The sequence below is a fragment of the Crocuta crocuta genome, unplaced genomic scaffold, assembly GCF_008692635.1.
Source record: "Crocuta crocuta isolate KB4526 unplaced genomic scaffold, BGI_CrCroc_1.0 scaffold115, whole genome shotgun sequence".
Classification (NCBI taxonomy): domain Eukaryota; kingdom Metazoa; phylum Chordata; class Mammalia; order Carnivora; family Hyaenidae; genus Crocuta; species Crocuta crocuta.
This window is the reverse complement of record NW_027530575.1, coordinates 8,193,927-8,221,353: the sequence shown is the minus strand read 5'-3', so window position 1 is coordinate 8,221,353 and position 27,427 is coordinate 8,193,927. Positions and strand designations below refer to the sequence as shown.

Here is a 27,427-nt window from a genome sequence, read left to right as displayed (position 1 = left end):
AGGCTCTGACCTGTCAGCACAGAGCCCGACGCAGGGCTCAAACTCATGAGCTGTGAGATCATGACCTCTCATGAGCTGTGAGATCATGACCTGAGCCAAAGTCAGATGCTTAACTGACTGAGCCACCCAGGAGCCCCTGTATTTTTCACTCTTTATACGTGAAGACCTGTATAAAAACCAAGTCATTCGTTTCTGCCCTTTGATATAATTCAAAATATTGTATGTTACTTCAAAATACAAAGTATCTGTCTCTTTTGAAATGTGTTAACATCTGAAAGTTTTAATCATTTTCTTGGGAGGCTCCCTATCACACTTTAGAAGATGCAGGACTTTCTCTAGAAAATGGAAACTTTTAATGGTACTTGCCCCTGGGGAGGGCTGGGATCTGAAGGGTAAGGAGACTTTATGCTGTCATAGATGTACTTTTACATGGCTTGAATTTTTACCACGTGCAATTATTGCCTTAAGAAAACAAAAGTTCCAAATGTTTATTAAGAAATCAACACCTTTGATATTTTTCCTCAAACAAAGATATAGAAAAAAATGCTTCATGCTTCTGCAACCATCTTGCAACTGTGGAAAGACCAGAAGAATCCTCCAGAGGCCAAGTCACTTCCCAGGGCCACAGCTAAGATCTGATGCCACAGTACAGCCCTCTAGCACAGTCCTCTGTGGTCTTGATATCCTCTGGAAAGCCAATGCCATCACGCATGGGGAATGATGTCTTTGCTCCCAGCACCTTGGGCTTCCCCCTCACAGCATCTGTCACATCGTATAGAAGACCTCTTCATTTGTCTTATTCTTCTATCAGACTGAATTCTGGGGTGGTGGGTCAGCCTTGGTCACTGCTGTCCCTCCAAGTCCTGCTGACAGGCTGAGACATTGGGGAAAGGGAACTCGTAAGCAATTCCCTCTGCCCCTAAGATTCTTTCCCCTCTGGTGAGCCTCAGGCATGGCAACTGCTTTTAAGTTCAGCAGAACCCAAATGTTCCCTTATAACTGAGCAAGGAGCTCAGTTATAAGGGGTTCCTAAGAACCATCTCCTGCTCCACCAGCATTCAACGATGGAGGGAAGAAATCCTCACATAGTGGATCCTTCCTCTGGGTCAGAAACCCAGGAAACAGGGGGCAGAGAGGGCCTGACCAGCTTGCTCCTTGGGTTGTGACCCAGAATTCTTCCTCCCGGGAAGCACCTACCTTCTCCCTAGGCCAGCACCTCAGACAGCACACCTGCTGCTGCTCAGATAGGGGGTTGGGGCTGCCCTTGTCCCTTGTTTATTTATTTTTGAGAGATAGCATGAGCCAGGGAGGGGCAGAGAGAAGAGAGGACAGAAGATCTGAAGCAGGATCTGTGCTGCCAGCAGAGCCCGATGCGGGGCTCAACCTCAAGAACCTCAAGATCATGACCTGAGCCGAAGTCAGACGCTTAACAAACGGAGCCACCCAGGCGCCCCTTGTATAAATTCTTAAAGAACTGTCAGAGGCTGGTCCAAGACCAATTCTTACTACAATCCTAGAGTGGGAATTGCTGTCCCCTTTCCGTAGATGAAAAAAAGAATAAATGTGGGTAGGGGCGCCTGGGTGGCTCAGACCGTTAAACTTACAACTCTTGGTTTCAGCTCAGGTCATGATCTCATGGTTCATGACTTCGAGCCCCACATCGGGCTCTGTGCTGACGGTGGGGAGCCTGCTTGGGATTCTCTCTCTGTCCCTTCCCTGCTCGCTCTCTCAAAAAATAAATTTTAAAAAGTATTAAAAAAAAAAAAGAATAAGTGTGGGTAACTGTCTTACTTGAAATCATATAGTTTAATATTAAGGGGTAATGTTGAGGTTTTGACTCATCTGTCTAAATCCAAAGCCTGTGTCTCCAATCTGAGTGTAAGTCTTCCATTCAGACTGGCGGCCCTCTCAAGAGCACTCAGAAGGGCTCTCTGAGGAGTCACAGGTCAAAGTTCTGAGCAGAAAGGCCCCTGAACTTCGTGTTTGTGGTAGGACCTCTTGGGCCAGCTCCCTAAGTCAGGTCAGCACCCCACGGGTCCCAGAGCACCTGCCCTTCCCACAGGATGGCCTCTCACGTCTAACACCTAATCTCACATCCCAGTTTGAGAAGATGGATTGGGCAAACCAGAAGTGGTGGCTCGTTTTCGGGGCGAATCCCTTCCGGGTCACCAAACGGGGAAAATCCTGTCTGCTGAGAAAGAATGGTTGACTAGTTCCCTTGGTAGCTGTCTGGTTGGACTTAGACAGGGGCACCCCCTGGCCCACCAGCTCTGGAGAATCAGACCAGTCCAGGGGCTTCTTCGGCACTGACCGGCATGGCTGAGATCGGGTACAAACCGCGCTCTTGCAGGGCGGGAGCGACCTTCCTTGAAGACACAAACCAGAGCGATTCTGCCTTTGTGCCCTTTCCGGTTTACTTGCCGGTGTTGCCGGTTGGCGTGCAACTTGGACTCCATTCTAAGTGCTGGCGTCCAGGACGGCATCAGGCGGCTCCTCTGCTTCCTGACCGCAGTCTGCGCCCAGGTGTCCTGGGGGGGGGCAGGCGCGACAGCCAAAGGGGAGGGGTGAGCAAAACACTTCCAAGGCCCAGCCCTGAATGCAGGCAGGGGCCAGACCAGATGACTGCATGACTCGATCCAGGCTCCCCATAGCCCTGAAGCTGCAATTAAGAGGCTTCGTTGGGCTCAAAACCGGGAGGTCACTACCCCCACGGGATGTCCCCCGAAACGCCCCGCCCCATGCTCCTACCAGACGCCACACAAGACGGCTTCTCCCATCTAAGGGGCCTCAACCAACGGTTTCCAGCGGGCTGGGCGCCGGCCCCTGACCAATGGCTTTCCTTCCACGCCCCTTCCCCGGCCAGGCAGGGGCCGAGACCCCGACTTGTCCCCCATGCACCCACGACAGGTGTTCCCTACCCGGGATCGGGACCCCGTACCGCTCCCGGGACCCGCAAACCCATCCTGGGCCCTGGGACCGGACGGGAGAGAAGTCGGAGGGTGTTGAGCAGGGAGCAGGGGATGACGCTTCCTGTTGTGCACTTCCGCTTCCGGCTCTGACCGGGGTTCCGCCTTCGAGAGAGGAGGTTGTGGCGTCGGCGGATTCTAGGCGTTTCGAGGTAAGGGTCCAGGTAGAGTCGGGGAAAGCTGATGGGACCCGGCCATCAAGGGTCTGTGCCCTTGCGAGAGACGAGGCCGGCCATTCGGGCGACCTGGAAAGGGGAGGCGCGGCTACCTGGGGTCCGCGGTCCTGGGACTTGGGGCCCTGGAGGACACGGATCTGGGAGGTTGAGGGGGTGAACATCGGACCCAAACCCCGGGGTCTTGGGTCCTGGGAGACCCCTGAAGGGCTGACTCTGCTGCCTTCCACCCCGCGCCCCGTGTAGCTCCAGACAGGATGATCGAGGTTGTTTGCAACGACCGTCTGGGGAAGAAGGTCCGCGTTAAGTGCAAGTATCCACCGGCGGCCGAGAGGCAGTGGTTCCCGCGGTGCCTGGCGTGAGGCCGGCACCTCAGGCTGTGTTGTAGGGTGACTTTAGTTAAACCGGGGTGAGGGGCTGGACGGGGGCCTGGCAGAGTGCATTCAGCCCTGGAATGCCCTCTGCCACGTTCTACCTCCCCCTTCCATTTTCCTTAACTCCTCTGCGCCCAGCACTGATGACACCATCGGGGACCTTAAGAAGCTAATCGCAGCCCAAACTGGCACCCGTTGGAACAAGATCGTCCTGAAGAAGTGGTAAGTGCGGTGGTAGAACTGGGCGCTGGACAGGACCAGTCCGGACGTTGGGTTCCACAGCCCTGCAGGCAGCCCTCTGCCTGGGTGGGGCTTCCTCAGCTCCCCTCCAGTATGAAAAGCCCCCTTAGGCTTCTGTCTAAAAGGCTTCTATCCCACAGGTACACGATTTTTAAGGACCATGTGTCTCTGGGAGACTGTATCCTTTGTGTGACTTCTTGAGGAAGGGTCTGCACACCAGACTCGGTTCTCTTTGCTCAGTGCTGGAGTCTATATGAGATTGTGTGCATGAAGTGCTTAACTTTTAGGCAGCACACGGTAAACATTTCGAAAATGGGAGCCATGTAATTATTTTGTTGGGGCAGGAGGGTGGGTGGTGAAATAATTTAAGTGGCTTAGAAGACACTTAAAGGTCAAAGTATTTATTACTGAACTCAAGTAGACCTGAGTGTGGACGGGAGGTCAGGGTGGAGTGAGACTCAGGCCTGTCTGTTGTGCAAAAGGAGGGTGAACTTTTTTTTTTTTTTTATGGTTTGGATTCTTTCCAAATCAAAATGACCCAGTTCAAAATACATTCCTTGGCCCTGGGTGGGGGCCTCAGGCCACCCTGACCCACCTGTGCAAGATGAGGGGGGTGGAGATGGAGCCCACAGTGAGAATTCCTTAACACCTTTACTTCAGATGAAATCCACGACGGGATGAACCTGGAGCTTTATTACCAATAGAGCAGAATTCCTTCCTGCTGACCACCCTCCCCTCCCATTTCCTCTCCTCTCCTCCCACCCTCATCCCCACACTGGTATGGATGCTTGTTTTTAAAAACTCACGTTAATAAACTCTTAGAAGTTGCTTCATCGTTGTCCTCTTTGAGTGAGGCCTTACCTGACGCGGGGAGGGTTGGCATCTGGTTGTCAGTCTACTCTCAGTCCCCAGCTGGTCAGTATGCTCAGGATCAACTGGATCAATGAGGGAAGAGTAAGCCAGAAGCCCAGGGGCCTGAATGGAAGCCCACAGCTCAGCTCTGGGGTTTGCCATGGGTCTCTGAAAGTCAAGAGCGTCATGGGATTATTGTCCCAGTAGATCAAGGAGTGTCTGGGTAGGGCCACCAGATGTGGAAGTCGGGAATACGGTTTCTGGATTGAGACCGACTGTGGTCGGAACCCTGGCTCTGCCACCAGGAGTGATCCTGAGCAGAGTAGTTAACTGCTCGAAGCCTTCGTTTTCTTACCCAAACTGGAACTGATGGCGTTGACTTCACTGGCATGTTGTGAAATATAGATGCGCTAAAGCCAGGGTTAAGTGTCCAGGGTTCCTGAACTTTTGAAATCCAAGGGGACAGTGAGACTGTGGCATAGACTGAACTTTGGTCATTAGCGGTGGGATTTGGGGAAGTCAGCCTCTCCGAGCCTAGGTGTCCTGCTCTAAAAAGGGGCACCGTGATGGCACCCAAATCTCAAGGAGATAATGCAGTTAAAATAGCAGGATGTGTGGCACCAAGTGTGTTAACCCGTCTCCAGCCTTCCCCCAGGTGTGAGTAGACAGGACACCAAACAGCCCGTCTGTGTTCCCTGGGCCACAGATCCCAGGTCGATGTTGGCGCTTCCCCAGAGCTGCCTTCTGGAGCCTTCCTTTCTCGGGAGCTTCACCCAGAAATTTGTCCTGTCCCTTTTCCCCTTTCTTTTATTGACCTGGGTGATTTTCTTTCTTTTTTTTTTTTTAATGTTTTATTTATTTCTAGGAGAGAGAGACAGCGTGAGCAGGGGAGGGTCAGAGAGAGAGGGAGTCACAGACTGAAACAGGCTTCAGGCTCTGAGCTGGCAGTCAGCACAGAGCCCGACGCGGGGCTCGAACCCACGAACCGGGAGATCATGACCTAAGCGAAAGTCGGATGCTTAACCGACTAAGCCACCCAGGCGCCCCAACCTGGGTGATTTTCTGCAGTACATTAACGTGTTCGAGGCTAGCCAACTGCTCCTCCCCTCCCCCTAAATTCCACCCTGTCTTCTGCCTTCATTTATTACCTTCTCGGAAGGTGGACCTGCTGGCGCCTGGTTTTGCTGTTCATGGAGGAGGATCTCTCCTGGGTCTCCACCAGACGCCTCCCTACCTGCCTTCTTGGCTTCCCTCCCTAGGACTCACCTCTCTCCCGACATCAGAAATATCAGTTGCCTGGTGCACCTGGGTGGCTCAATTGGTTAAGTATCCCACCCTTGATTTTGGCCCCGTGTTGGGATTCTCTCCCTTTTTCTCTCCCCACACCTTTCCACACTCGCACTCTCAAAAACAAACAAACCACCGCAATAAAAAAATGTCTGTTTCCTTATACCTTGCTTTTCCTTCCCTTTGAGTGGTCTCTCCCCATATTTGTCTATTTGAAAGCAAACCTGGGGCGCTTGGGTGGCTCCTTCAGTTAAGTGTCCAACTTCGGCCTAGGTCATTATCTTGCTGGTTCCAAGTTCAAGCCCCGTGTCAGGCTCCATGCTGACAGCTCAGAGCCTGGAGCCTGTTTCAGGTTCTGTGTCTCCTCTCTTTCTCTGCCTCCCTCCCTCACATACTGGCTCTCTCTCAAAAATAAACATTTAAAATTTAAAAAAAAATACCAACAAGATTTTTAAAAATACATCACAGCCTTAACAAGGTGGTTGCTTGTTAATTTCAAATCAGCATAGAAAAGTACAGGCTGAAAATAAAACCTTTCTTGCCCCATTCTCTCTCCTGAGGTCCGGTCTTTTCCAGTGCATTTATGGAAACCTCAATTTTATTTTTAAAAGATGACTCTGCTAATACTTGCTTGTAAAAACAATTTTTTTAAATTTATAGTTTGTTTATTTTTGAGACAGAGAGACAAAGCATGAGTGGGGGAGGTGTAGAGAGAGAGGGAGAGACAGAATCTGAAACAGGCTCCANCAGCACCCCCCCAGCCAGTAACAAGTATTAACCTATTTAACATTTGTGTGAATCCCTAAATTTTCTGAAATGCAACCTGTAGTTTTTCCACAATTGGGATAGTTATGCATTCTGTAGTATATACTCCTCAGTGCTTTATTATTTTTTTAAGTAGGCTTTACACCCAACATGGTATTTGAACTCATGACCCTGAGATCGGGTCACATGCTCCACTGACCGAGCTGCCCAGACACCCCAGTAGCTTCAATTTTTATTCTTTAANCTCTCTCTCTGACCCTCCCCTGCTCACGCTGTCTCTCTCTCCTAGAAATAAATAAAAATATTAAAAAAAAAATAAATTAATTAAATAAATAAATAAATAAATTGATATTTGCTTGGTTTGCTTTTTTTTCATACAAAAAGGCAGTAGGAGGGATTTGTGATGCTGGAGCTCCCCTGTCTGGAACTGTGGCAGTGGAAGCAGGTCTTTGCATTTGTCACCCAGGACGTAGGAAGAAAGATGGCATGCAGGCTGCGAAATGAATCTGCCTGCATTATAAATGAGTCACATGACCACACTGAAAGGGGTGGGGAAGAAAGGAGCTGACCTAATAACTTCAGAAAAGCATTTTGACTGGATACTGTAAGGCTAAAGACAAAAAGAATTCTACACAAACACTCTACTCTCGTTAAATAAATTCCTCACAGCATTATGACTGAGCAATTCTGGAAGTACTTTTGTACATCTATAAACACAGGGTGGAATAATGGGGTAAATATACTGTAGATCATGAAAGCCAGATTTCTCACTGCTGGAGAAAGAAAACAAATAAGGTGGGGGGGGGGGTAGAAGGAGATAGAATAAACCCTATGAGGCTGGGTTAGAGTTGGAGGCATCAGTATGGACTCATGTTTGTAGTTTAGTATGTATACAGACATGCAGAATACCTGTGTATACATGCATATATTTCCTTGCTTTACCCACTTGAGCCCGAATGAGTGACACCCCAGGAGCAATGGGCATACCCAGCACCTAGATCTTGGCATTCTCCAATGAAAGGAACCAAGGCTTCTAGAAGTGATTGGTTCCAGAGCCTGGACGGAGAATATACAAGCCAAGCCTGGGATATCTTGTGGTGCCAGGAAGTAGGAAGTGCTCAAATAAAAAGGATGAGAGCATGTAGAAAGGGCACAGAAGCCAACAGAAAGAGCTCTCAGTGACCAAATTTGAAATAACCTTCACAACAAAATAATACTATTGGACTATAAACAAAAGAAAATAAATATCTTTGAGCCCATGCTGGTATCAATAAATAATTGAATATGTAGAGGCGCCTGGGTGGCTCAGTTGGTTAAGTATCTGACTTTGGCTCAGGTCATGAACTCACGATTTGTGGGTTTGAACCCCACATTGGGCTTTGTGCTGACGGCTCAGAGCCTGGACCCTGCTTCGGACTCTGTGTCTCCCTCTCTCTGCCCCTCCCCCACTCACATCTGTCTCTGTCTCAAAAATAAATAAGCATTAAAAATTTTTTTAAACAATTGAATATGTAAATAAATGGGGAGAAGAGACAGCTCTTTATTACAAAAGGGTTCTAGTTAAATGTAAAAGGAAAGAGAAATAAATCACCATAGTAATAACTACTGTAGACAAGAAATATTGATAGATTCGGGGCGCCCGGGTGGCTTAGTCGGTTAAGCGTCCAACTTTCGCTCAGGTCATGACCTCGCGGTTTGTGGGTTCGAGCCCCGCGTCGGGCTCTGTGCTGACTGCCAGCTCAGAGCCTGGAACCTGTTTCAAAGTCTGTCACTCCCTCTCTCTCTGACCCTCCCCTGCTCATGCTGTCTCTCTCTCTCCTAGAAATAAATAAAATATTAAAAAAAAAAAAGAAATATTGATAGATGCTAAGATTGGTGGGCAAAAGTTTAAGCAGCAATAGGATATCTGCATAGTCTCAAAGTATCTCCCAAAAAGTACTTATTCATTACAAAGAAGAAAATAGTAAGTTTAGATACTGCTTAACCAAGCAATCAAAGTTAGTAATATCACAAGTGTGGTAGGCAGATTCTCAGATGGTCCCTAATGGCCCTCCTGTCCTGGTATTCACATTTTTGTGTAATCCCTTCCGCTTGAGCATAGACCAGACCTAGTTTTCGACCAATAGAACAGGGGAAAAGTGATGGGATATCACTTCTGAGATTAAGTTGCAAAGAGACTGTGGCTTCTGTCTTGCCTGCTTTCTTGCTTTCTCACTTGCTCATTGATGAAAGCCAGCTGCCTTATGGAGAGGCCTTCAGCCAACAGCTAGTGAGGAACTCTTCCTCAGTCCACCATCCTCTTAGTAACTAAATCCTGCAAGCAACCACATGAAGGAGCTTGGAAGTAGATCCTGCCCTGGTCAAGCCTCCAGATGAGACCACAGCCATTTCTGCTGACACCAGCTAAACTGCCTGGATTCCTGACCCATAGAAACTGTGAAATAATAAGTGTTAATCCACTAAACACAAGAAATATTGATAGGGATAATCCCATTGAATGGGATAATTTGTTATACAGCAAAAGATGCCTTAATGCAACTCGTAATACATTGCAACATCATTGACCACCTGATATGATACACTGAGAAGGGCACATTGTCTCTGGATATCCTTCCCAATAACACAGAGCCTCAATCGGATCCTGAGAGAATATCAGACAAAACCTATCATGACAAATCAGGGACATTCTGCTTTTTGAAAGTATCAAAGGTCATGAAAGACAAAAAAAGACCTAAAAAATGTTATGTACTGGAGGAAACTAAGGAGACAAGACAATGTGGATCCTGGGAAAACTGGGGAAATTCTTTTCTAGAGTCTAGTTTAATGGTATTGTACTAATGCTGATTTCCAATTGTATTCACAAATGTCTGATCATTCTTCTAAGGCAGGGTTTCTCAGCTTTGGCACTGTTGACATGGGGGCTGGATAATTCTTTTTTTTTTTTTAAACGCTTTTTTTTTTTAATGTTTTATTTATTTCTAGGAGAGAGAGAGAGAGACAGCGTGAGCAGGGGAGGGTCAGAGAGAGAGGGAGTCACAGACTGAAACAGGCTCCAGCCTCTGAGCTGGCAGTCAGCACAGAGCCCGACGCGGGGCTCGAACCCACGAACTGCGAGATCATGACCTAAGCGAAAGTCGGACGCTTAACTGACTAAGCCACCCAGGCGCCCCTGGATAATTCTTTGTTAAGAGTGCTGTGCATTGTAGGATGTTAAGCAACATCCTTGGCTTCTACCTATGAAATACCAGTAACATCCCCCTCCCTACCATTTGTGACAACCAAATATGTCTTAAGACCTTGTCAAATGTCCCCTGGGGGTCAAAATCACCATTGGTGATCTCTGCTTCATTACTTACTTTTTTTAAGATTTTATTTTTAAGCGAATCTAAATACAATGTGGGTTTGAATTCATGATCCCAAGAGCAAGAGTCACATGCTCCATCGACTAAGCCAGCCAGGCACCCCACCTCTGTTCTATTATTATGTAAGAGGTTAATATAAAAGATGGCTGGGTAAAAAGTATATGAAAAATCTACACTATTTTTGCAACTCTACACTAAGTTGAAAATGATTCCTTAAAAAAATTTTTTTTTTAATGTTTTATTTATTTCTGAGAGAGAGAGAGAGACAGCGTGAGCAGGGGAGGGTCAGAGAGAGAGGGAGACACAGAATCTGAAGCAGGCTCCAGGCTCTGAGCTAGCTGTCAGCACAGAGCCCGATGTAGGGCTCGAACCCACGAACCGTGAGATCATAACCTGAGCCGAAGTCGGACGCTTAACTGACACCGACGGAGCCACCCAGGCGCCCCTAAAATTACCTTTTTTTTGAGAGAGAGAGAGAGAGAGAGCACACGTAAGTGGGGGAGAGAGACAAAGGGAAGGGGGCGGGGAGAGAGAGGGAGAGAGAAAGAGAGAGACAGATTTTTAAGTAGGCTCCATGCTCATTGTAGAGCCAGACGTGGGGCTCGATTCCATGAACCATGAGATCAGGACCTGAGCCAAAATCGAGTTGGGTGCTTAACTGACTGAACCACCCAGGCACCCCTGATATATATTATCTCTTATCTTCATTTGCAGATAGTGAAGCTGAAGCACAGAGATGAAGTAATTTGCTCAAGGTCCTAGCAAATGGAGACCTGGGCTTTGAACCAAAGCAATCCGGCTTCTGAATGAGCTTAACCTACTACATCCTGTCTCAGATTTCCTGTAGGCATATTTCCCTGTATTTCATATCGCTGCCCTCATTCTTTTTAACGGGCACATGGGGTCTAGTTATAGATGAACTGTCACTGAACTCTTCTCTGTTGGTGACTTTGCCTCTCGTATCTATCTCCAGCCCGTCCCCAGGCACCTCCTCAGTGGCCCACACGTGCCGCACACTCAACTCTAAATCAATTCAAACCGAGCTCACCATCCTACCGGCGGGTCCTCCTGGGTCCCCAGCTAAGTGGCAATGCCAACACCGACCAGTCACCCAGGACAGACGCAAGAGCCAGACTGAAAGGGAATAAATAAGTAAAGTAGGTTCCAAAGGAAGTAGAAGTTTNAAAAAAAAAAAAAAAAAAAAAAAAAAGATGTGGGAAGATCGCCTTGGACATCTGGAGAAAACAGGTGGGAAGAGGGAGGATGGAGGAGCCAAATTTAGGCTTCTGGGTTCTTCGCGGCTCATTACCAAGGCAACTTCGTTGCTATGGCAACAGCTAAGGCAGCACCGCCTCTTCCAAGTACCTCGTGGGCCGCCGTCTCCCCCAAACCACCCAGGCACTTCCGCATGGGGGGGGGTTGAGGGAACAGTTTAGGAAGGTGGGAATTACTGCCGCAGAAGCCAATCGGATGGGGCCTGCGGCGAAGGACGCAAAGGATGGGGTCGGGACTTCTTTGAAGCTCACCAAAGGGCGTTGAGAAGGACGGGCTCCTTTCCCTTCTCTACCAGTTAGCGGCCGAGTGAGGAGGAGGGCGGGACCGGGGTGAGGCCGTACGGAGGCGGGACCCAGGTAAAATAAGGGGAGGACCCGCCCAGTCTCGGTGCTACCCAATAGGAAGCCAGAAAGCCTCTCCGGTCTGTTAGGATGCCCAATGAGCATCGTCGCCAGCCCCCTGTGCGAGGCGCACCGAGCCAATCGGCGGCGGCGGTGGGTGGGCGCGGGCGGCATAGGCGGTGCGGCGGAGGCGGAGCGGGCGCTGCGGCAGGAGGGAAGATGGCGGACGAGGAGAAGCTGCCGCCCGGCTGGGAGAAGCGCATGAGCCGCAGCTCAGGTGCCGCGGGGGTCGGGGCTGGGGCGGGGCCGCGCGGGCCCGCGGAAGCAGGGCTCGAGCTCGCCCCTCGGGCGCAGCGCCGCCGCCCGATTCCCGTGGGGTCTTGGCTTCTCGGCGTCTTCCCAGGGTAACGGCCCGGGCCCGCCCCGTGGGGGCTGCGAACCTCTGGAGCGCGGATGCCGGAGGAAACTGAGGCAAGGGGCGGGGTCGGAGAGACCCTGCTCGCTGCCGGGAGGGTAAAGGGCCGGTGATCCCGCAGCACTCCCCTGGGCGATGGCCCTGGCCCCGCCGATCTGGCCGACACCTTTCGGCCTAATGCACCTGACGTCCCCGGGGAACGTCTGTGCACCCCGCTGGGCCCGAGGGACATCCCTGGGGAAGGACACCCCCAACCCTATGCTCAGGGCGTGGCCCCAGGATGGTGCCCAGCCTTGGGTGCACAACCTACTTCTGCTAACCCGCTTGCCATCCCCACCTAATGCTGAGTCTGCGATATCCGCCCGGTGGTGTTCTGCCTCGGATGGTCCCTGTGCTGGGAGCCCGATTTCAGGCTTACCCACGATCATATCAATAACAGGGCACGTTCATCTCACCGTCCAACCTTGGGCCAGGTGTTTTAAGTGTGTTGTCTCTCTCGCTCTCTGAATAACCACAACTCTAGGAGGTAGGTAGTTATTACCCCCATTTTGCAGGTGAGGAAACTGAGGTCAGAAAAGTTAATTCACCCAAGGTCATTCGTTCCAGGGGGCGGGGACTGGATGAGAACCCAGTCAGCCTGACTGCAGAGCCCCCTGCACACTTCTGAGGATCAGGCCCCGCATTTCACTGCACTACCTCTGTAACCCATAAGAATTGCAGCCACAGTTATTTCTGTTAATTGCATGCCAGCACTCTGGTGACTCCTTCACATGTTTTCCACATTAACCCCATGTGTCCTTATTCACTCTCTTCACCCCCTCTTTTCAGATGAGAAAACCAAGGTCTGGGGGGATAGAGGCCGTCGGCAAGGTTTTAGAATCAGCCAGCGGCCCAGCTCTCCCTCAGCCTGCTCCAGCCCTGCTCTGTGGCTGCAGCCTGCATGATAATTCTGATGCCCTGCCCAGTTCTGGGCCCTCTCTCTCGTCTTTTCTGCCTGCCCCCTCCCTGCCTGATGGTCTTCCTCAAGGGTGACATTCAGCTCTTCATGGTGCTGGGTGCAAGTGGTGCGTGCAGCCCAGGCACAGTGTCAGCCCCTGGAATGGAGCCTGGGCTCTTCTGGGTCCTGCTCCAGTCTTGTTTGCAGCCTTCACTCCTTCATGCTCCTCGGGCCCTGGGCAATGTCTGGCCCCAGCAGTGCTGGTCCCTAGTTGTGCAGCTCTGTGCACCGGGTACAGATTCAGAAGAGAGCTTTTGTGTAACTCCTGCCTCCCAACCCGGTGTGCCTGGAGCAGAGCCTACACTCAGGAAGCGTTCCCAAAGATGGGGAAAGGGAGGCCTCGTTTTTGTCATCTGTAAAATGGAGATCATAGCTACCCCACTCTTTTTTTTTTTTTTTAATTTTTTTTTTTAATGTTTTACTTATTTCTAGGAGAGAGAGACAGCGTGAGCAGGGGAGGGTCAGAGAGAGAGGGAGTCACAGACTGAAACAGGCTCCAGGCTCTGAGCTGGCAGTCAGCACAGAGCCCGACGCGGGGCTCGAACCCACGAACCGCGAGATCATGACCTAAGCGAAAGTCGGACGCTCAACCGACTAAGCCACCCAGGCGCCCCATAGCTACCCCACTCTTGAGGTGTACCGGGCACTAAGTGGGTCACAGATATGAACTCAGTCAGTCCTTCGAACAACCCGACAGGCAGGTACTGGCGTGAGAGCGTGGAGGCCCCCGGAGGGGAGCTCATACAGTGAATGACAGAGCCAATCTGAACAGGCAGTCCGGCTGCCGATTACATGCTCCAGCCCACTCCCGGTCCCCCTGGCTTCCTCTCTTCTGTCGCCCTGGGGTATTTTCCTCCTTGACGTTGTCAATAACTAAAGTTGTTATGTTGTCTTATTTGCTTGTGTGGTGCCTCTCTGCCCCCACCTAGAATGTTAGCTCCCTAAGGGCCTGTGGCACGTGGTGGGGGACACAGTGGATTTGCTGAATGAAGGTATCCCATGGGCCAGTCCCTTATCTTGGCCTCAGGGTGGTGTCCTACGAGCAGGTCCCAGCTGAATTCTTGCCCCCCTCCCCCCTCCCCACAGGCCGGGTATACTACTTCAATCACATCACTAACGCCAGCCAGTGGGAGCGGCCGAGTGGCAACAGCAGCAGTGGCGGCAAGAATGGACAGGGCGAGCCCACCAGGGTCCGATGCTCACACCTGCTCGTCAAGCACAGCCAGTCGCGGCGGCCCTCGTCCTGGCGGCAGGAGAAGATCACCAGGACCAAGGAGGAGGCCCTGGAGCTAATTAATGGTGAGCAGGGCTGGAAACAGGTTACGGTGGGGTCTCCTCTCCGTGAGAGCCATTGCTAGCCTTGTGGAAATCACACTAGACCCTCCACCCCAGCTAACTCAGCTGTCAGCGTTGGCTGACCCAGAAGTGCCTGTACGTGACACGAGCCTCGCCCACACAGCTGTCTAGTCTTCTTCCTTTCCTTTCCCTTTCCCTTTCCCTTTCCTTTCCTTTCCTTCCTCTCCTCTTTTCTTTTCTTTTCTTTTCTTTTCTTTTCTTTTCTTTTCTTTTCTTTTCTTTTCTTTCTGGCATTTGAGGGTTCCGACGGTAGCTATGCCCAGAAGCTCTGTGACCTTGGGGGACTTGCATAACCTCCTTTGGGACTCAGTTTTCACTTCTGTAAAATGGGCACTGTCACATACCTGCCTCCGAAGCCCATTGTGAGGATTCAGTGAGGTGAGAGTGTTTGGTGCACAGTGGGCCCTTGACCAGTGGGAGCGGTTGTTGTTGGTAATGTCATCAGGCAGTGTTCTGGGGCACTACGTGGGTAGGTCAGGAGGGAGGCTACAAAGGTAGCAGCATAGAACTTGCTAGCAGACTTGATTAATTAATTCTGCCCTGAGAGACGAGGCTGTTCCTGTCTCTGTTCTGTGTTTCCTCCATAGTCGAAGCAGTAGTGAGCAGACAGACTTTTCTCTTAAAAGGCCAGGTGGTAAATAGTTTAGGTTTTGCAGGCCATTCAGCTTTGTAACTGATAGCAGCTTGAGATAATAGGTAAACAAATGGGTGTGTGTGTGCCAATAAAACTTTATTTACAAAAACAGAATTTAGCCCACTAGGGGCCAGAAGTTGTAAACCCTGGCATAGAGTGGCCGGGTATGGCCGCCACTCCCCACACAAGGCTGTTTTCACTTAAATTAACTAAAACTGAGTAATATTAGAAATTGTTCCTCACCTGACTACACTTCAGGTGTTCAGTAGCCACGTGTAGCGCAGATATAAAACATTTCCATCCTCATGGCAAGCTCCCTTGGATGGTGTTGGTCTGATCTCACGTATGGTTTTATCATCCATTCAGGCTCTGCCACCACAGACCCCAGACCCAGACAGCCTGAGTTCCCGTCTGGCTCTGCCCCGGCCCTGGCTCTGTGACCTTGAGCAAGTTACCTAACATCTCTGAACCTGTCTTTTGACCTGTAAAATTAGTATTGTGATCCTAGGGTAGTTGTGAGGACTCTGACCTCATGCAGTGAAGCATGAATAACAGTTCCTGGTGTCCGGGAAATGTTCCCGAGTCGCTAGCAGTCATTAGGATGGTTGTTATTAGCACAGGCTTGGCCAAGTGCACTCCCAGTATTTGGCCTGTAGGATATTACTTACGTACACCCACAGCCCCTGTATGGTGTCTGGCACAATCCAACATGGCCCCTGTGAGCCTCATACCTCAGCATTATAGAGAGGAGCATAGTTCATGCACAGAATCTGGACTGAACTCTGTGAAGGCAGGGGCTGGCTCTCTTCCTACCAAATTCCCACGGCTGAGCACACAGCCTGGCCTGCAGTCCATGCTCACGGCATGGTTTCTGGAAGCAGCAGGAAGCGAGAAGGATTCCTAGCAGAGGAAATGGCAGAAGTAAAGGCCTAGGACAAGGCTGTAGCCAGGACTCTGGGCAGGGACCCTCAAGGGTGCATCCCAGCCAGGTTTAGGGGGTCCCTGAATGGGATGAAGAGTTTGGGTCCTTTCTGGAGACGGCAGGAAACACACGGCCCCATGTGACTGGTAGGTGGGCTTCTGGCACTTTGTTTTCAGGAGAGAGCTGTGTGGCGGGCCAGGGAGGCCAGGGGCCCAGAGCCCAGCAGTGAGGGGGGCGGTCTGCCTGCCTCGGGGGTAAATGGAGGAAGTAGGTGGGGAAAGCCCAGAGAATCACGAGGGCACTTCTCGGGTCCTCCCATCTCTAATGGCCCTGTTCTGAAGCTTTTGGACCCACGAGAGTGGGCAAGAGGTAATAGGCATTTGGAGATCCAGTGGCAGAAGGTGCCATGACTGGCCAGGGGGACTTGGGAAGAGGCGCAGTCCAGGGAGGGACTCACGAAACCTGAGGGGCCCAAGGAAGAGCAACTGGGAGGGGGTCCAGGCCAAAAGACAAGTTCAGAGATGTTAAGAGATCTGGCTGCAGAGCAGCCAGGCCAGAGAAGGAGACCCTTGGGACAGTCCTGGCAAGAGATGGCAGGAGTCTGGGGCAAGTGAGCACAGAAGGAAGGCTGTCGCGTCCTGGGGACTGCATGGGAGGGGCAGGTGAGGGTGCCTCCCTGTCTCCAGGATGGATGAGTGTGTGCCTAGTGGGCTGATACTGTGGTGGGACCCTGGAGGTGCTGAGGTCAGCTTAGGCCTTGGAGAAGGGGTATCCGGGAGCTGCTCCCAGGAAGTACCTGGGCCCTGGGGCCTCACCTTGCCCGTGCAGACTGGGGAGTGTTAGCAGGGGCTGGATGCAGGTACCTGCACAGTTAGCTTGGGGGACCCGCAGCTCCGAGCAGCCTGGCCTGATAGGCCAGGGACGGGTGAGGGGAGCAGATTCTGGAGAGTTGAGAAGGCAGAGTCAGGAGGACTGGGTAATGGATTAGTTGGGTGGGGGTGGGGTAAGGTCAGAAGCAGTGTGGCCCGGCCTGGAGTCACGTGGAGATGGAGCCTGGTGCCAGCTGTGTGGCCTTGGGCAAGTGTCTCTATTCTCAGAGCCTTGGTTGCGTCATCTGTAGAATGGGGACAGGGACCAGCAGCTGACTGCCCAGCAGAGCCCTGGGCTCAGTACCTGGCACTGCCATCTCCATGGAACCCCAGTCACTGAAGGGTGCATGGCTGGGGGCCAAGGTCTAGGCAGGGATTCGGGAGCCTGGTGGGCTCAGCATGCAGACCCTCCAGTGACCTTGACCTGTTTACTCAGTGTCTTGGAATGAGGCTGCGATAGGCTCCCCGGAGGGGCAGGGTCATTAGGAGAGCGCAGTGAGATGGCCCAGGCCGCAGTGCGCTCTGTACCCAGACTCTCGTGTGCTGTGTCGGCAGGCTTTGGCTATCAGGGCCTTGGTTTTCTCTTCCATGAAAGCGGATGTTCCCTCTGCCCTGGGCTCAGTCCGGGTGATCAGATCAGGGCTCGGGCTTGACTCTCATCGGTACCATTTAGATCCGTGCTCCGCCATTGCCCCGAGGGGACAGGCTGCCCTCAGTGGGAACCAGCGTCCGCATTTTCTGCTGAGGCACCTCTTCCCAGAGTCTTCTCGCTGCAGCCGCTGGGCTGGGGCCAGGCCCTGGCAGGGATCTGCGGCCCGGCTGCCTGTCGTTGCCAGTGGCCTTGTGCAAGGAGGCCAGGCTGCGGAGAAGCTCTCCACCTGCTCCCTGTCCCTGAGGGTCCCAGGGAGGCCCTGGTGTGAGCAGCAGTCCCTTCAGACACGCTCACGCCCCTTGGCCTAGTGTCCTCCCACAAGGTCGGTGACTCGGGAGTGTTAGCAGGGGTGGCTGCACGTGCCTGTGCGGATGGCCTGGGGGACCCGCAGGTGGGCCTGATGGGCCAGGGACGGGTGAGGGGAGCAGATTCTGGAGAGTTGAGAAGGCAGAGTCAGGAGGACTGGGCAATGGATTCGTGAGGGGTGGGCCCCTTCTTCTGGACCTTGGGTCTTTGGGGACAGCAGACCTAATCCTGTCACCTTTTTCTAATGTCCAGGCCCCTTTCCTAGTGTCTCGAAGCCTTTTTAGAGTCAGAGCCCAACCCATTATTCACTCACTTTCTCCTAAATAATTACGGTGTGTTGGCTCGAGTGCTCTAACAATACCACAGACAGGGTATTTATTTGCCACAATTCTGGGGCTGGAAGTCTGAGATGAAGGTTTTTTTTGTTTGTTTATTTTTGAGAGACAGAGAGACAGAGTATGAGTGGGGGAAGGGCAGAGAGAGAGGGAGATTTCGAAGCAGGCTCCAGGCTCTGAGCTGGCTGTCAGCACAGAGTCCGACACAGGGCTCGAACCCATGAACCGTGAGATCATGACCTGAGCCGATGTCAGACGTTTAACCGACTGAGCCTCCCAGGCGCCCCTGAGATGAAGGTTCTGACCATCGAGTTTCTGGTGAAGACTCTTCCTGGCTTGGGAGACAGCTGCCTTCTTGCCGCGTGCTCACGTGGCCTTTCCTTGGCGCATGCGCGTGTAGAGAGAGCGATGGAGCTCTCTGGTGTCTCTTCTTATAAGGGCACGAATCCTGTGGGATCAGGGCCTCCCCTATGACTTCATTTAACCTTAATTACTTGCAGGAAGGCCCATCTCCAAATACTGTCACACTGGTGGTTGTTGAGGCATCAACATATGAATTTGGGGGGACACAGTTCAGTCCTTAACACAGGGACTGACAGGTAGTAACTATCGGGCTTGCTCTACACCAGCCACTGTTCCAGCAGTAACTACCCCCTCATGGCAGCCCTCCTGGTGGGAGCTGCTGTAATGAGCCCATTTTACAGGCCAGGCAAGTAAGGCTCCCAAGAGGCAGTCACCCACCAGGGTCACAGAGCTCAGGATGGGGAGAGCTCAGGTCTGATGCAACAGTTGGGGTCCAGAGTTTACCCGTCTCAGCCTCAGAGGCGCACTGAGCCGGCCAGCCTGTGATCTGCCAGCAGTGACAGGTGCTGTACTGTCGTGCACGCAGTTTCCGGGGCTCCTGATCTCCCCTCCCTAAAGCAGGTGGAGGTTCCCCATTCCAGACTGGGAGGTCCTTGAGAGGCTGCCCCTGGGTCTGCCTCGCTCTCAACTGGAGCCCCTTTGGATGGTGCTGTGTTGGTGAGGGGTGTTGATTCGGTTGGGCTAGGCCGGCGCGGGGAGGGGGTCCGCTACGTGCTTCCTTTTCACCCTCCCTTGAGCCTTTGGATCGGAGATGCACAAAAAAAAGGACACAAGGTTCCAGCATTTCTGCATGAAAAGCCGAGGGGGATCCCTCCCCCTCCTTCCATGGCCTCTTTCTGTCTCCTTTATTCATGAATTCCTTCAGCATTAGTGAGCACCTGTTCTGTGCACAGAGCCGCGTACCGGGAACCCAGCAGTGAGCGAGGCCAGCCCGGCCCTGGCCTCTCGGTGTGAGGTGACTAACAGGCCACAGACAGGACATTGCTAAATGCACAGAGGCTTCCTCACGCAGCGGGGGTCTTGGGAAAGGCTCCTGGATGAGGCAGGACGAGACCATTAAGCAAAGGCTGAGAGGTGCGGGGGCAGGGCTGGGAGGGGCGTCATGGGGGATGGGGTAGTACTGAATGAAGGGGATGCAGGGGGTCTGAGGGTTCTCTTGCATCTTGGCTTGTGGGCCAGGCTCCTGGAGGTCNTGGTGCTGTGTTGGTGAGGGGTGTTGATTCGGTTGGGCTAGGCCGGCGCGGGGAGGGGGTCCGCTACGTGCTTCCTTTTCACCCTCCCTTGAGCCTTTGGATCGGAGATGCACAAAAAAAAGGACACAAGGTTCCAGCATTTCTGCATGAAAAGCCGAGGGGGATCCCTCCCCCTCCTTCCATGGCCTCTTTCTGTCTCCTTTATTCATGAATTCCTTCAGCATTAGTGAGCACCTGTTCTGTGCACAGAGCCGCGTACCGGGAACCCAGCAGTGAGCGAGGCCAGCCCGGCCCTGGCCTCTCGGTGTGAGGTGACTAACAGGCCACAGACAGGACATTGCTAAATGCACAGAGGCTTCCTCTGTGCAGCGGGGGTCTTGGGAAAGGCTCCTGGATGAGGCAGGACGAGACCATTAAGCAAAGGCTGAGAGGTGCGGGGGCAGGGCTGGGAGGGGCGTCATGGGGGATGGGGTAGTACTGAATGAAGGGGATGCAGGGGGTCTGAGGGTTCTCTTGCATCTTGGCTTGTGGGCCAGGCTCCTGGAGGTCAGCTTCTAGAAAGGGGAGATTGGAAAGGAGTGTTTTGTTTTTAATATATTTTTTTAAACATTTATTCATTGTTGAGAGAGAGCCCTAGTAGGGAGGGAGCAGAGAGAGAGAGAGACACATTCTCTCTCTCTCTCTCTCTCTCTCCAAAGCAGGCTCCAGGCTCTGAGCTGTCAGCACAGAGCCCGACGCAGGGCTTGAACCCATGAACCACGAGATCACGTCCTGAGCCAAAGTCGGACGCTTAACCGACTGAGCCACCAAGGCGCCCCTGAACTGTACACTTAAAAATGGTTACGATGGTGGGGTGCCCAGAGCTCGGCTTTCGTTTGATTTTCAGGCCGCTGTCTGTGTATGTGCAGCTTGGCCAGGCCGTCTAGTCTCGGGGATTCCCGTTGACTCGTGGCCCCCTCTGCTAGAGGGTGCGGCAGGGTGGGGGTCACCCTGGGCTGAGGGGCTGGGCCTGGCTCTGCAGGTGCGGGGCCTGCGCGGACAGCTGCACTTCCCAGAGGCAGGCAGGTACGCAGTGAGCGCTGCGTGCTCAGGACTCTCCGGCCGGCATGTTGAGGTCTACACAGGAGAGGAGGCAGAATCTTGAGGCTGCCCGGGGGCGGTCGAGAGCCGTAAGCAGAAGTCCAGGGAATGGAGCGGGAGGGCCGTCGTCGTGATGTCCGCTTCGGCTTGGATCACTGATGCACGCAGCTGGCACAGGGCGACCACCCAGCCGCCCCAGGGCCCACAGCGGGTGGGGCTCGTGTTACATTGGCGAGCCCTTCTGAGCAGGCAGCGTACCACGCTGATGACCAGACCAGACTGAGACGTGCAGGCGAGGGAGACCGGGGGTGGGCAGATCAGACAGAAATAGGGGTAGCCCTCTCTCTGGGATGCACAGCCCTCACGGAAGGGAGAATTGTGACGGCAAGTGGCATTTGTCAAGGTCTCTGTGCCGGGCACTGTGCTGTGTCGCGGTGGCCTTCTGTGGCATTAGCGACTAATGGTTCAGAGGTAAAGGGATGGTCAGGACATGACAAGTGTGACAGGGACATGGGGCAGGCAGGGGTGGTGGGGACAGCCGTGGAAGCAGCCAGACAGATCTGGTTCCAGGATGCTGGCTGCTGCCATGACATGCCACAGGATGGGATGACACGTGTGTGTTTGTGGTTGTGCCGTTTCGGTTGTGGTCCTGGCCCGGCATCAGGCAGATGGCCCTGGCTGGGTGTCTGGGCTTCGGTGCACGAGAGAGAGAGATCAATCAGCAGTGTCCCTGTGGGGCCCAGACGGGGTCCGTGAGGCAGTGTCACGGTAGTGTCAGAAGCCCACTGGCAGATGCGACAGCGCGATCCTCACATGCATGTGGGCTGGCTGGGTGGGTGGGGTGTCCCCAGGAGAGTAGACGTCCGGGAAGCCGCGTGGGAGCAGCTTGAGGTGAGGGGCCATTCTGGTGGTCTGGGGCTGCACGTCCCAGGGGCCCACCCAGTGGCTGCGCTGGGGGCGCAGGGACCAGACTGGCAGGAACCCTCACTCGTGTGCCAGGGCGCCCGGACGGGGCAGGAGGGAGGCATTTAGGGGAGGAAGGCAGCAGGGGCTCCTGCCTGGACTCCAGAGCGACTGGGGCTCTTCCCCACGGTGCAGACGCACTCCTCCCGCGCGCTCTGCGCCCCACACGTGAGTTACGCAGGTGCTCTGTGCTGCCCCCGGCCTCCCTCTCCACGCAGGGAGAACGGCACCCAGTGGGGACAGTTTGCGCCCCACAGGGGGTGAATCCAGTGCCTGGATCCTTTAGGGGCAGCGGGGGAGACTGTGTCGGCTTCCTCTGGGGCCATGGTCCACGTGAATAACACGTGTCCCACCTAAACTGCCTTGTGGTCTCTTCACAGCGCCCCAGTGAGCAGCCTGGCCCTTCGTCCCACTCTGCATACACTGGACAACTGAGGCCCAGGGGCTGACGGTTTAGCCGGCTCCTGTGGCCGAGCTGGCCTGGTGCCCTGGCCTCCTCCCTTTCTCCTGAAAGTCTCTAGAAAGTCTCCCCATCACTGCCTGGGGGGTCTTGGGGGGCGGGGAGCCTGGGTCCCAGCATCTCTCTTCAGCAGGGCCTGGGCCCGGGGGTGGATTTTTCTCCCAATGTGTGTGTGCAGGGTGGGAGAGGTCAGATGTGTTTGAGCTGTTTGTGGGGGGAAGCAGTGGAAGAATGGGGTGTGAGCCCCGCATGGCTGTTGAGGCCACCGCAGGGCCAGGGTGTGCTCGCGTGTGGAAGGCACGGTTTCCTGGACACATGTGACTGCACACGCACGTGGGGGGGGTCGTTCATGGATGTGTGTGAGGCCGGTGTTCACATGTGCATGTGTGCAAGGCAGGGCAGGGTTGCATGCCGCCCCCTACCCTGTCTCGCCTGCCCGTGACAGCCGTCGCCCTGCGTGTCCCCGTTTCGTGTGTCTGCAGGCTACATCCAGAAGATCAAGTCAGGAGAGGAAGACTTTGAGTCTCTGGCCTCACAGTTCAGCGACTGCAGCTCGGCCAAGGCCAGGGGAGACCTGGGTGCCTTCAGCAGAGGTGTGCAAGGAGTGGGTCTCCCGAGCTCGGGGTTGGGGGGGGCCCTGTCCCATCAGTGGGGGTCCCCCAGCCAGGTAGAGGGGTGGGAGGGGTGGTCCCTGCTGCACAGGCCTTGAGGCTCCACCAGGTGGCAGCACAGTCCCTCAAGCTTCAGCCATTGCCCTGCTAGGGGGCAGCTGGGCGGCAGAGCCCGTGCCCTTCACTCCTGGGGTGGGGAGTTGGTCTGCGTGTCTGTGTGCAGTTGTCCCCATCATGGACCCAGCAAGGTAGGTACTCTCCTCCTGTTGGGGGAATACAGCTGGGTCCCCGAGCACCCCAGGGCCTGTCCCCTAGAATACCCCTCCCAACACCACCATCAGCCGTGGGGACAGTGGAAGGGTGGAGGGGAGGAGAGCAGCTGTGGATTTAGGCCTGTCTGGCTCAGGCAGTAGGAGGAGCAGGCAGAGTGGATCAGACCCCCACCCCTTTCTCCTTTTCCCCTCTGTACTGGGGTCTGCAGAGCATCAAGGCGGGGCCCGGGATGGGGTGAGGGGTGGGGGAGAGCCAGCAAGGGCCTGGCAGCCGATGTGGCGGGGGCTGGGATCGGGGGGCCCTGGGAGGCGAGTTTATCACTGCAGTGTGTTTCCAAGTGCGCAGCAGCAGCTCTGCCTGCCATCCTTCATGCTGTCCTCGGCTTCCCGGGGCCTTCTTAATGGCCCTGCCGCCCCCGTGACAGGGCCATAAACCGCCTGATGGATGAGCAGGAGGCTGGCGCAGAGGGGAGCCCCGTCTGCCTGCCCCACGCAGCCCGCCCCGCGGCCAGGTCTTGACCCCCGCACCCCACGCCTCACGCTTCCCCAGGTCAGATGCAGAAGCCCTTTGAAGACGCCTCCTTTGCACTGCGGACGGGGGAGATGAGCGGGCCCGTGTTCACGGATTCCGGCATCCACATCATCCTGCGCACCGAGTGAGGGGGTGGGTGGCCAGGGCCCAGCCTGCGGGGCAGGGCAGGGCTGGACGGCGGCCGGGCCCACAGACCCCGCTGCTCCCTGCTGCCGGCTGGCCAACTGGTGGCCCTCCCTGCTAACGTCACAGTATTTATTGTTCCCAAAATGGCCAGGGGGAGCCCTTCACCCCTGGGGCCTCCCTCTCTGCCCCCAGTTGGGGCTGTCCCTGCCAGACTCCTCTCCCCTTTAGGAATCGACTTCAGAAGGGCGGCTGCGTGGGGAGGCTCCCAGACCGAAGGGGTGGGGGTGACCTGTCCCAAAGAGAAGGCCTAGTCAGCTGAGCTGCCCCCTGTGTCCCCCCACCCAGGTCCAGGATGGGGGCAGGAGGGCCCCCAGTTGTTTCTGGTTATGCTATGTTCCTCTATTCAATTGCAAAAAGCTGATGCTCCCCTCAGGACCCAGGCTGCCCAGCCGCCTGGGGGTCCTCTCTGAGCATCAGTGCAGCACCCTCGCACCCTTGATTAAACTTGGAACCACTGCTCTGCTGTCCCGTGTCTCATTTCCTCCCTGCTGGGGGGGAGGGGGGGGCTGTCGGAGGGGAGATGGTCTTCCGCCATCCCCAGTGTCCAAGGTGCATTTCTTCCCTGAGAGGGTGAGAGGGGAGGGTGCCCGGGGGCTCCTAGCCAGGAAGACTCCCAGGGAAGTGGGGCACCAGTCAGCGCCAGTGCTCCTCGAACTCGGGTGTTTAAGAATATTCTAGAATGCAAGGGCAGCGCGCTGACCCCACCTCTCAGGATGCGGCAGATCAAGGTGGAGTGGGGATCTCCAGGGGATCCTTGGAGGGAGAGACAGACCGAAGCCCCCGCCTGCTCTGGGTGCCCTCCACGCACTCGCGCACGCACGCACACAGATCATTCCTAAACAGAACGGATAGGACCCAGCACCCTGATGCCTGCTTCCCTGTTAACACAAATGCTTTGGCAGGTTGTTCCTGGGTCCTGCCTCCTCCCTCAGATGCTGTTACCTTAGCAACACAGAACCAGCCAGGAAGGGAAAAGGGCTGCTGCTGGGCACCTCTGAGAGCGGCATCCTGCCCGGCGTCCCTGTACTGGGCCACGGGGAAGGGGCTGCCTTGGGAGCAGAGGGGATCCCTGTGGCAGATCAAGTGGATGCACCTGCCCGGTGGCCTGCGGGTGTGGCCCACCTGCCTTCCATCCCCTCCCAGCTACCTGTGCTGGGGCCTGGGCTGGGGGCACAGTTCAGTCGGGGTTTGTGGGTTTCGCCCACTCTGCCCCCCTCACTTAATGGGAACCAGTCAGGATGGGGGGTGGGGAGGTGGCAGGCTAGCAGGGCTCGGGGACCTGAGCAGATTAAAGGCCTGCCCAGCCCCACTGACCCCAAGGGAGGCCCCCAAGACTGTGTCTCATAAACAGTCACCTGGGCCGACTCCCATCTGGCTGGTTTCTGGAGCAGTCGTTCTGCTCACTGCCTGCCAGAGTGTCATTAGGAAGGTTTAATNGCGGAGAACATGAGGCAGGCAGCAGCCCGTGTCCCCAGTTTGCACCAACAATTCTGTGGGGTCCAGGAGCGATCACGTCCCTGCTGAGACAGCGGAGTCTCTGGGGGAGGGGCAGGAAGGGGGGGAGGGGCTGAGACACCACTGGGGGTGATGGGTTTTCCTGGGTGGAGTCGGCAGGGAAATGGCCTCTGTGGCAGGGAGAGAGCGAGCGTGTGTGTGTCTGTGTGTGGCCGCGTGACCCTAGTCATCCTGGTGTGTCTCCTGGGTGACACTGGGAGCCTCCCTGACCGGCTGAGACCACCCCCTCTGTGGACCTCCTCCCCCCTTTGTCTGGCTGTGCAGCTGCCAAAACCCAAACACAAAAGAACATGGCTGTTAGATACAAGTGCCCCCGAGCCACTCAGAGTCCACTCAGCGCCAGGCCGAGGCTTCCCTCACCGCGCCACCCCTGCCTCCTGCAGGGAGCTGGGGCCGTCAAGCCGGCAAACCCTGGCCTTCTGGCCACGACGACGGTGCAGTCTTCCCTCCTGGCCCAAATGCCCCGGGGACAGGGGTGGTTTCCACTCTTCTGCCCCAGGCACCGGCTCAGGCTTCTGTGGCCGTGCGGCAGGGCCGGAGTGGGTCACCTCAACCCGTGGCCAGGCACACGTCCGCGAGGGGGGCAGCCAGGGTTGGGAGCAGGCAGCCAGGCACGCACGGCCCCGGGCCTGGGGAGGCGCGGTAGGACTCCTGCCCTTCCTCGGTCGGAACAAAACTACAAACGAAGCGTCAAGAGCGCTGGAGCCTGCCTCTGTGTGTGTGAGAGAGAGGGCGCTTAGGGCGTGTATGACGCCAGGTGCTCTGGGCGTCACTTGGAGGGCAGGTGCCGCTGGGACAGCCACAGCCACAGCCCGCCCCGTCCTCTGTGCCCGGCTCCAGGTCTGTGTGTGCCTGGGACAGAGACTCAGCAGCCCCCAGTCCCCAAACTTCCTCAGTGAACTACTCCCCACCCCCACTGTGTGCTATCTGGGGGATTTGCCTCCAAATAAATGGAATGAGGGTGGCCTCAGGGGACCTAAGTGTCCCAGCCCTGTGCTTTTTTTTTTAAAGCAGGTACCAAGTGCCTCTCAATGGGCTTATCTGGGAATCGGTTCTTTTTCAATGTCAAACATGTCAATTTAAATGGAAATTAATTGCTTTTCTTGAAGATTTCTTTAAAAATTGGTTTTAAATGAGTGCATTAGGCAGTCCCATTTATTATTCATTGGTTTCATTTGCGGCACGGCCCGGTGTCCCGAGTTCCCGGAGATGGCAGCATGGAGCGGAGATGATTTAATCAGAGAGGTCATTAATTAGAGATGGGGGTGGGGGGTAGCTCCCAGAAGAGCCGGTTTCGCCTCCTCCGTGGTCTCAGTGGGGTGGGATCTAGGCCTGTGGGGGCTCTTTGTGTAATATTCTACCCCGGCTTCAGTGGGGGGCCGTGTGGTGGGGCGAACGCGGGGTGGTGCCCAGCACGACCTCTGTTCCCGACCCCCCCACCCCAGAGGTGACTCTCCCCTCTCCTGCAGTCTGTCTCACCTTGGCCACCAGGAATCTGGCTAAAATAAAGCCCTCACCTGTTTGTTCCCTTCTGTGCGCGTCCCCGCCTTAGCGACATCACTGAAGCTCCTCCTAAGGAATCGCCTCTGCTTCTCCAACCTCTTCCCAACTCCCGCTCACACCCCTGCCTCCCATACTTCCTAGCTTCCCCCCAACCCCGTCCTTCCCTGCAGGAGTTCTGGGCCCATCTCTACCCAAGCCCCTTCCGGGTAAATGGGCTCCAGGTGTGCGGTGGGGGCGTGTTCGGCTGAAGGTACCCAGCGCACCTTCAGGCTGTTTCTACCTTGTTTTAGTGAACTTGGAACAGGTGAAACTCATGTAAAATGATTTTGAAATCACTAAGCAAAAAGAGAAAAGGAAAAATATTACTGTGTCCTGCTCTCTTATACCCAAATTCTTAAAAGCAGCCAAATTGTTAACACACACACACACAGACACACACACAGACACACAGACACACACACACACACACACACACACACAGTTGCCAGATGGCTCAGTGATGCAAAACCAGCGACGGAGAATATTCATTTGAGGCCTGTTTTCATAGCTGTGGTAGAATTCTCGGTTGTTTGGATCAAATTGCTTTTAAACAAATTGCTTTTGAACAAAGCAACTTTGGATCGGGTCT

At 54.5% G+C, this 27,427-nt stretch overlaps 2 protein-coding genes and 1 long non-coding RNA gene across 5 annotated transcripts; 2 read left to right on the top strand and 1 right to left on the bottom strand.

Annotated features, from left to right (window-relative positions):
• Positions 1 to 473: 473 nt before the first annotated feature.
• LOC144234612 (uncharacterized) lies at positions 474 to 3,037 on the bottom strand. 3 transcript variants are annotated; one of them, XR_013336025.1, is made up of 3 exons: positions 2,919 to 3,027; positions 1,648 to 2,528; positions 474 to 1,407 (listed from the first exon to the last, which is right to left on the bottom strand). It is a non-coding gene; the product is annotated as an uncharacterized LOC144234612 (long non-coding RNA). The 3 variants fall into 3 exon arrangements; XR_013336024.1 differs by having other exon boundaries at positions 474 to 2,528; positions 2,749 to 3,037; XR_013336023.1 differs by having other exon boundaries at positions 474 to 2,528; positions 2,919 to 3,026.
• On the top strand, positions 3,031 to 4,582 carry UBL5 (ubiquitin like 5). The gene is made up of 5 exons (XM_077767946.1): positions 3,031 to 3,118; positions 3,386 to 3,452; positions 3,652 to 3,735; positions 3,894 to 3,931; positions 4,414 to 4,582. Exons 2-5 carry the CDS (start codon positions 3,397 to 3,399, stop codon positions 4,455 to 4,457), a joined length of 222 nt encoding a protein of 73 aa, XP_077624072.1. The 5' UTR covers positions 3,031 to 3,118; positions 3,386 to 3,396; the 3' UTR covers positions 4,458 to 4,582.
• A 7,231-nt stretch (positions 4,583 to 11,813) lies between these two features.
• PIN1 (peptidylprolyl cis/trans isomerase, NIMA-interacting 1) lies at positions 11,814 to 24,237 on the top strand. Its single transcript, XM_077767945.1, has 4 exons — positions 11,814 to 11,912; positions 14,134 to 14,346; positions 22,663 to 22,773; positions 23,614 to 24,237. Exons 1-4 carry the CDS (start codon positions 11,855 to 11,857, stop codon positions 23,721 to 23,723), a joined length of 492 nt encoding a protein of 163 aa, XP_077624071.1. The 5' UTR covers positions 11,814 to 11,854; the 3' UTR covers positions 23,724 to 24,237.
• The last annotated feature ends 3,190 nt before the right edge of the window (positions 24,238 to 27,427 follow it).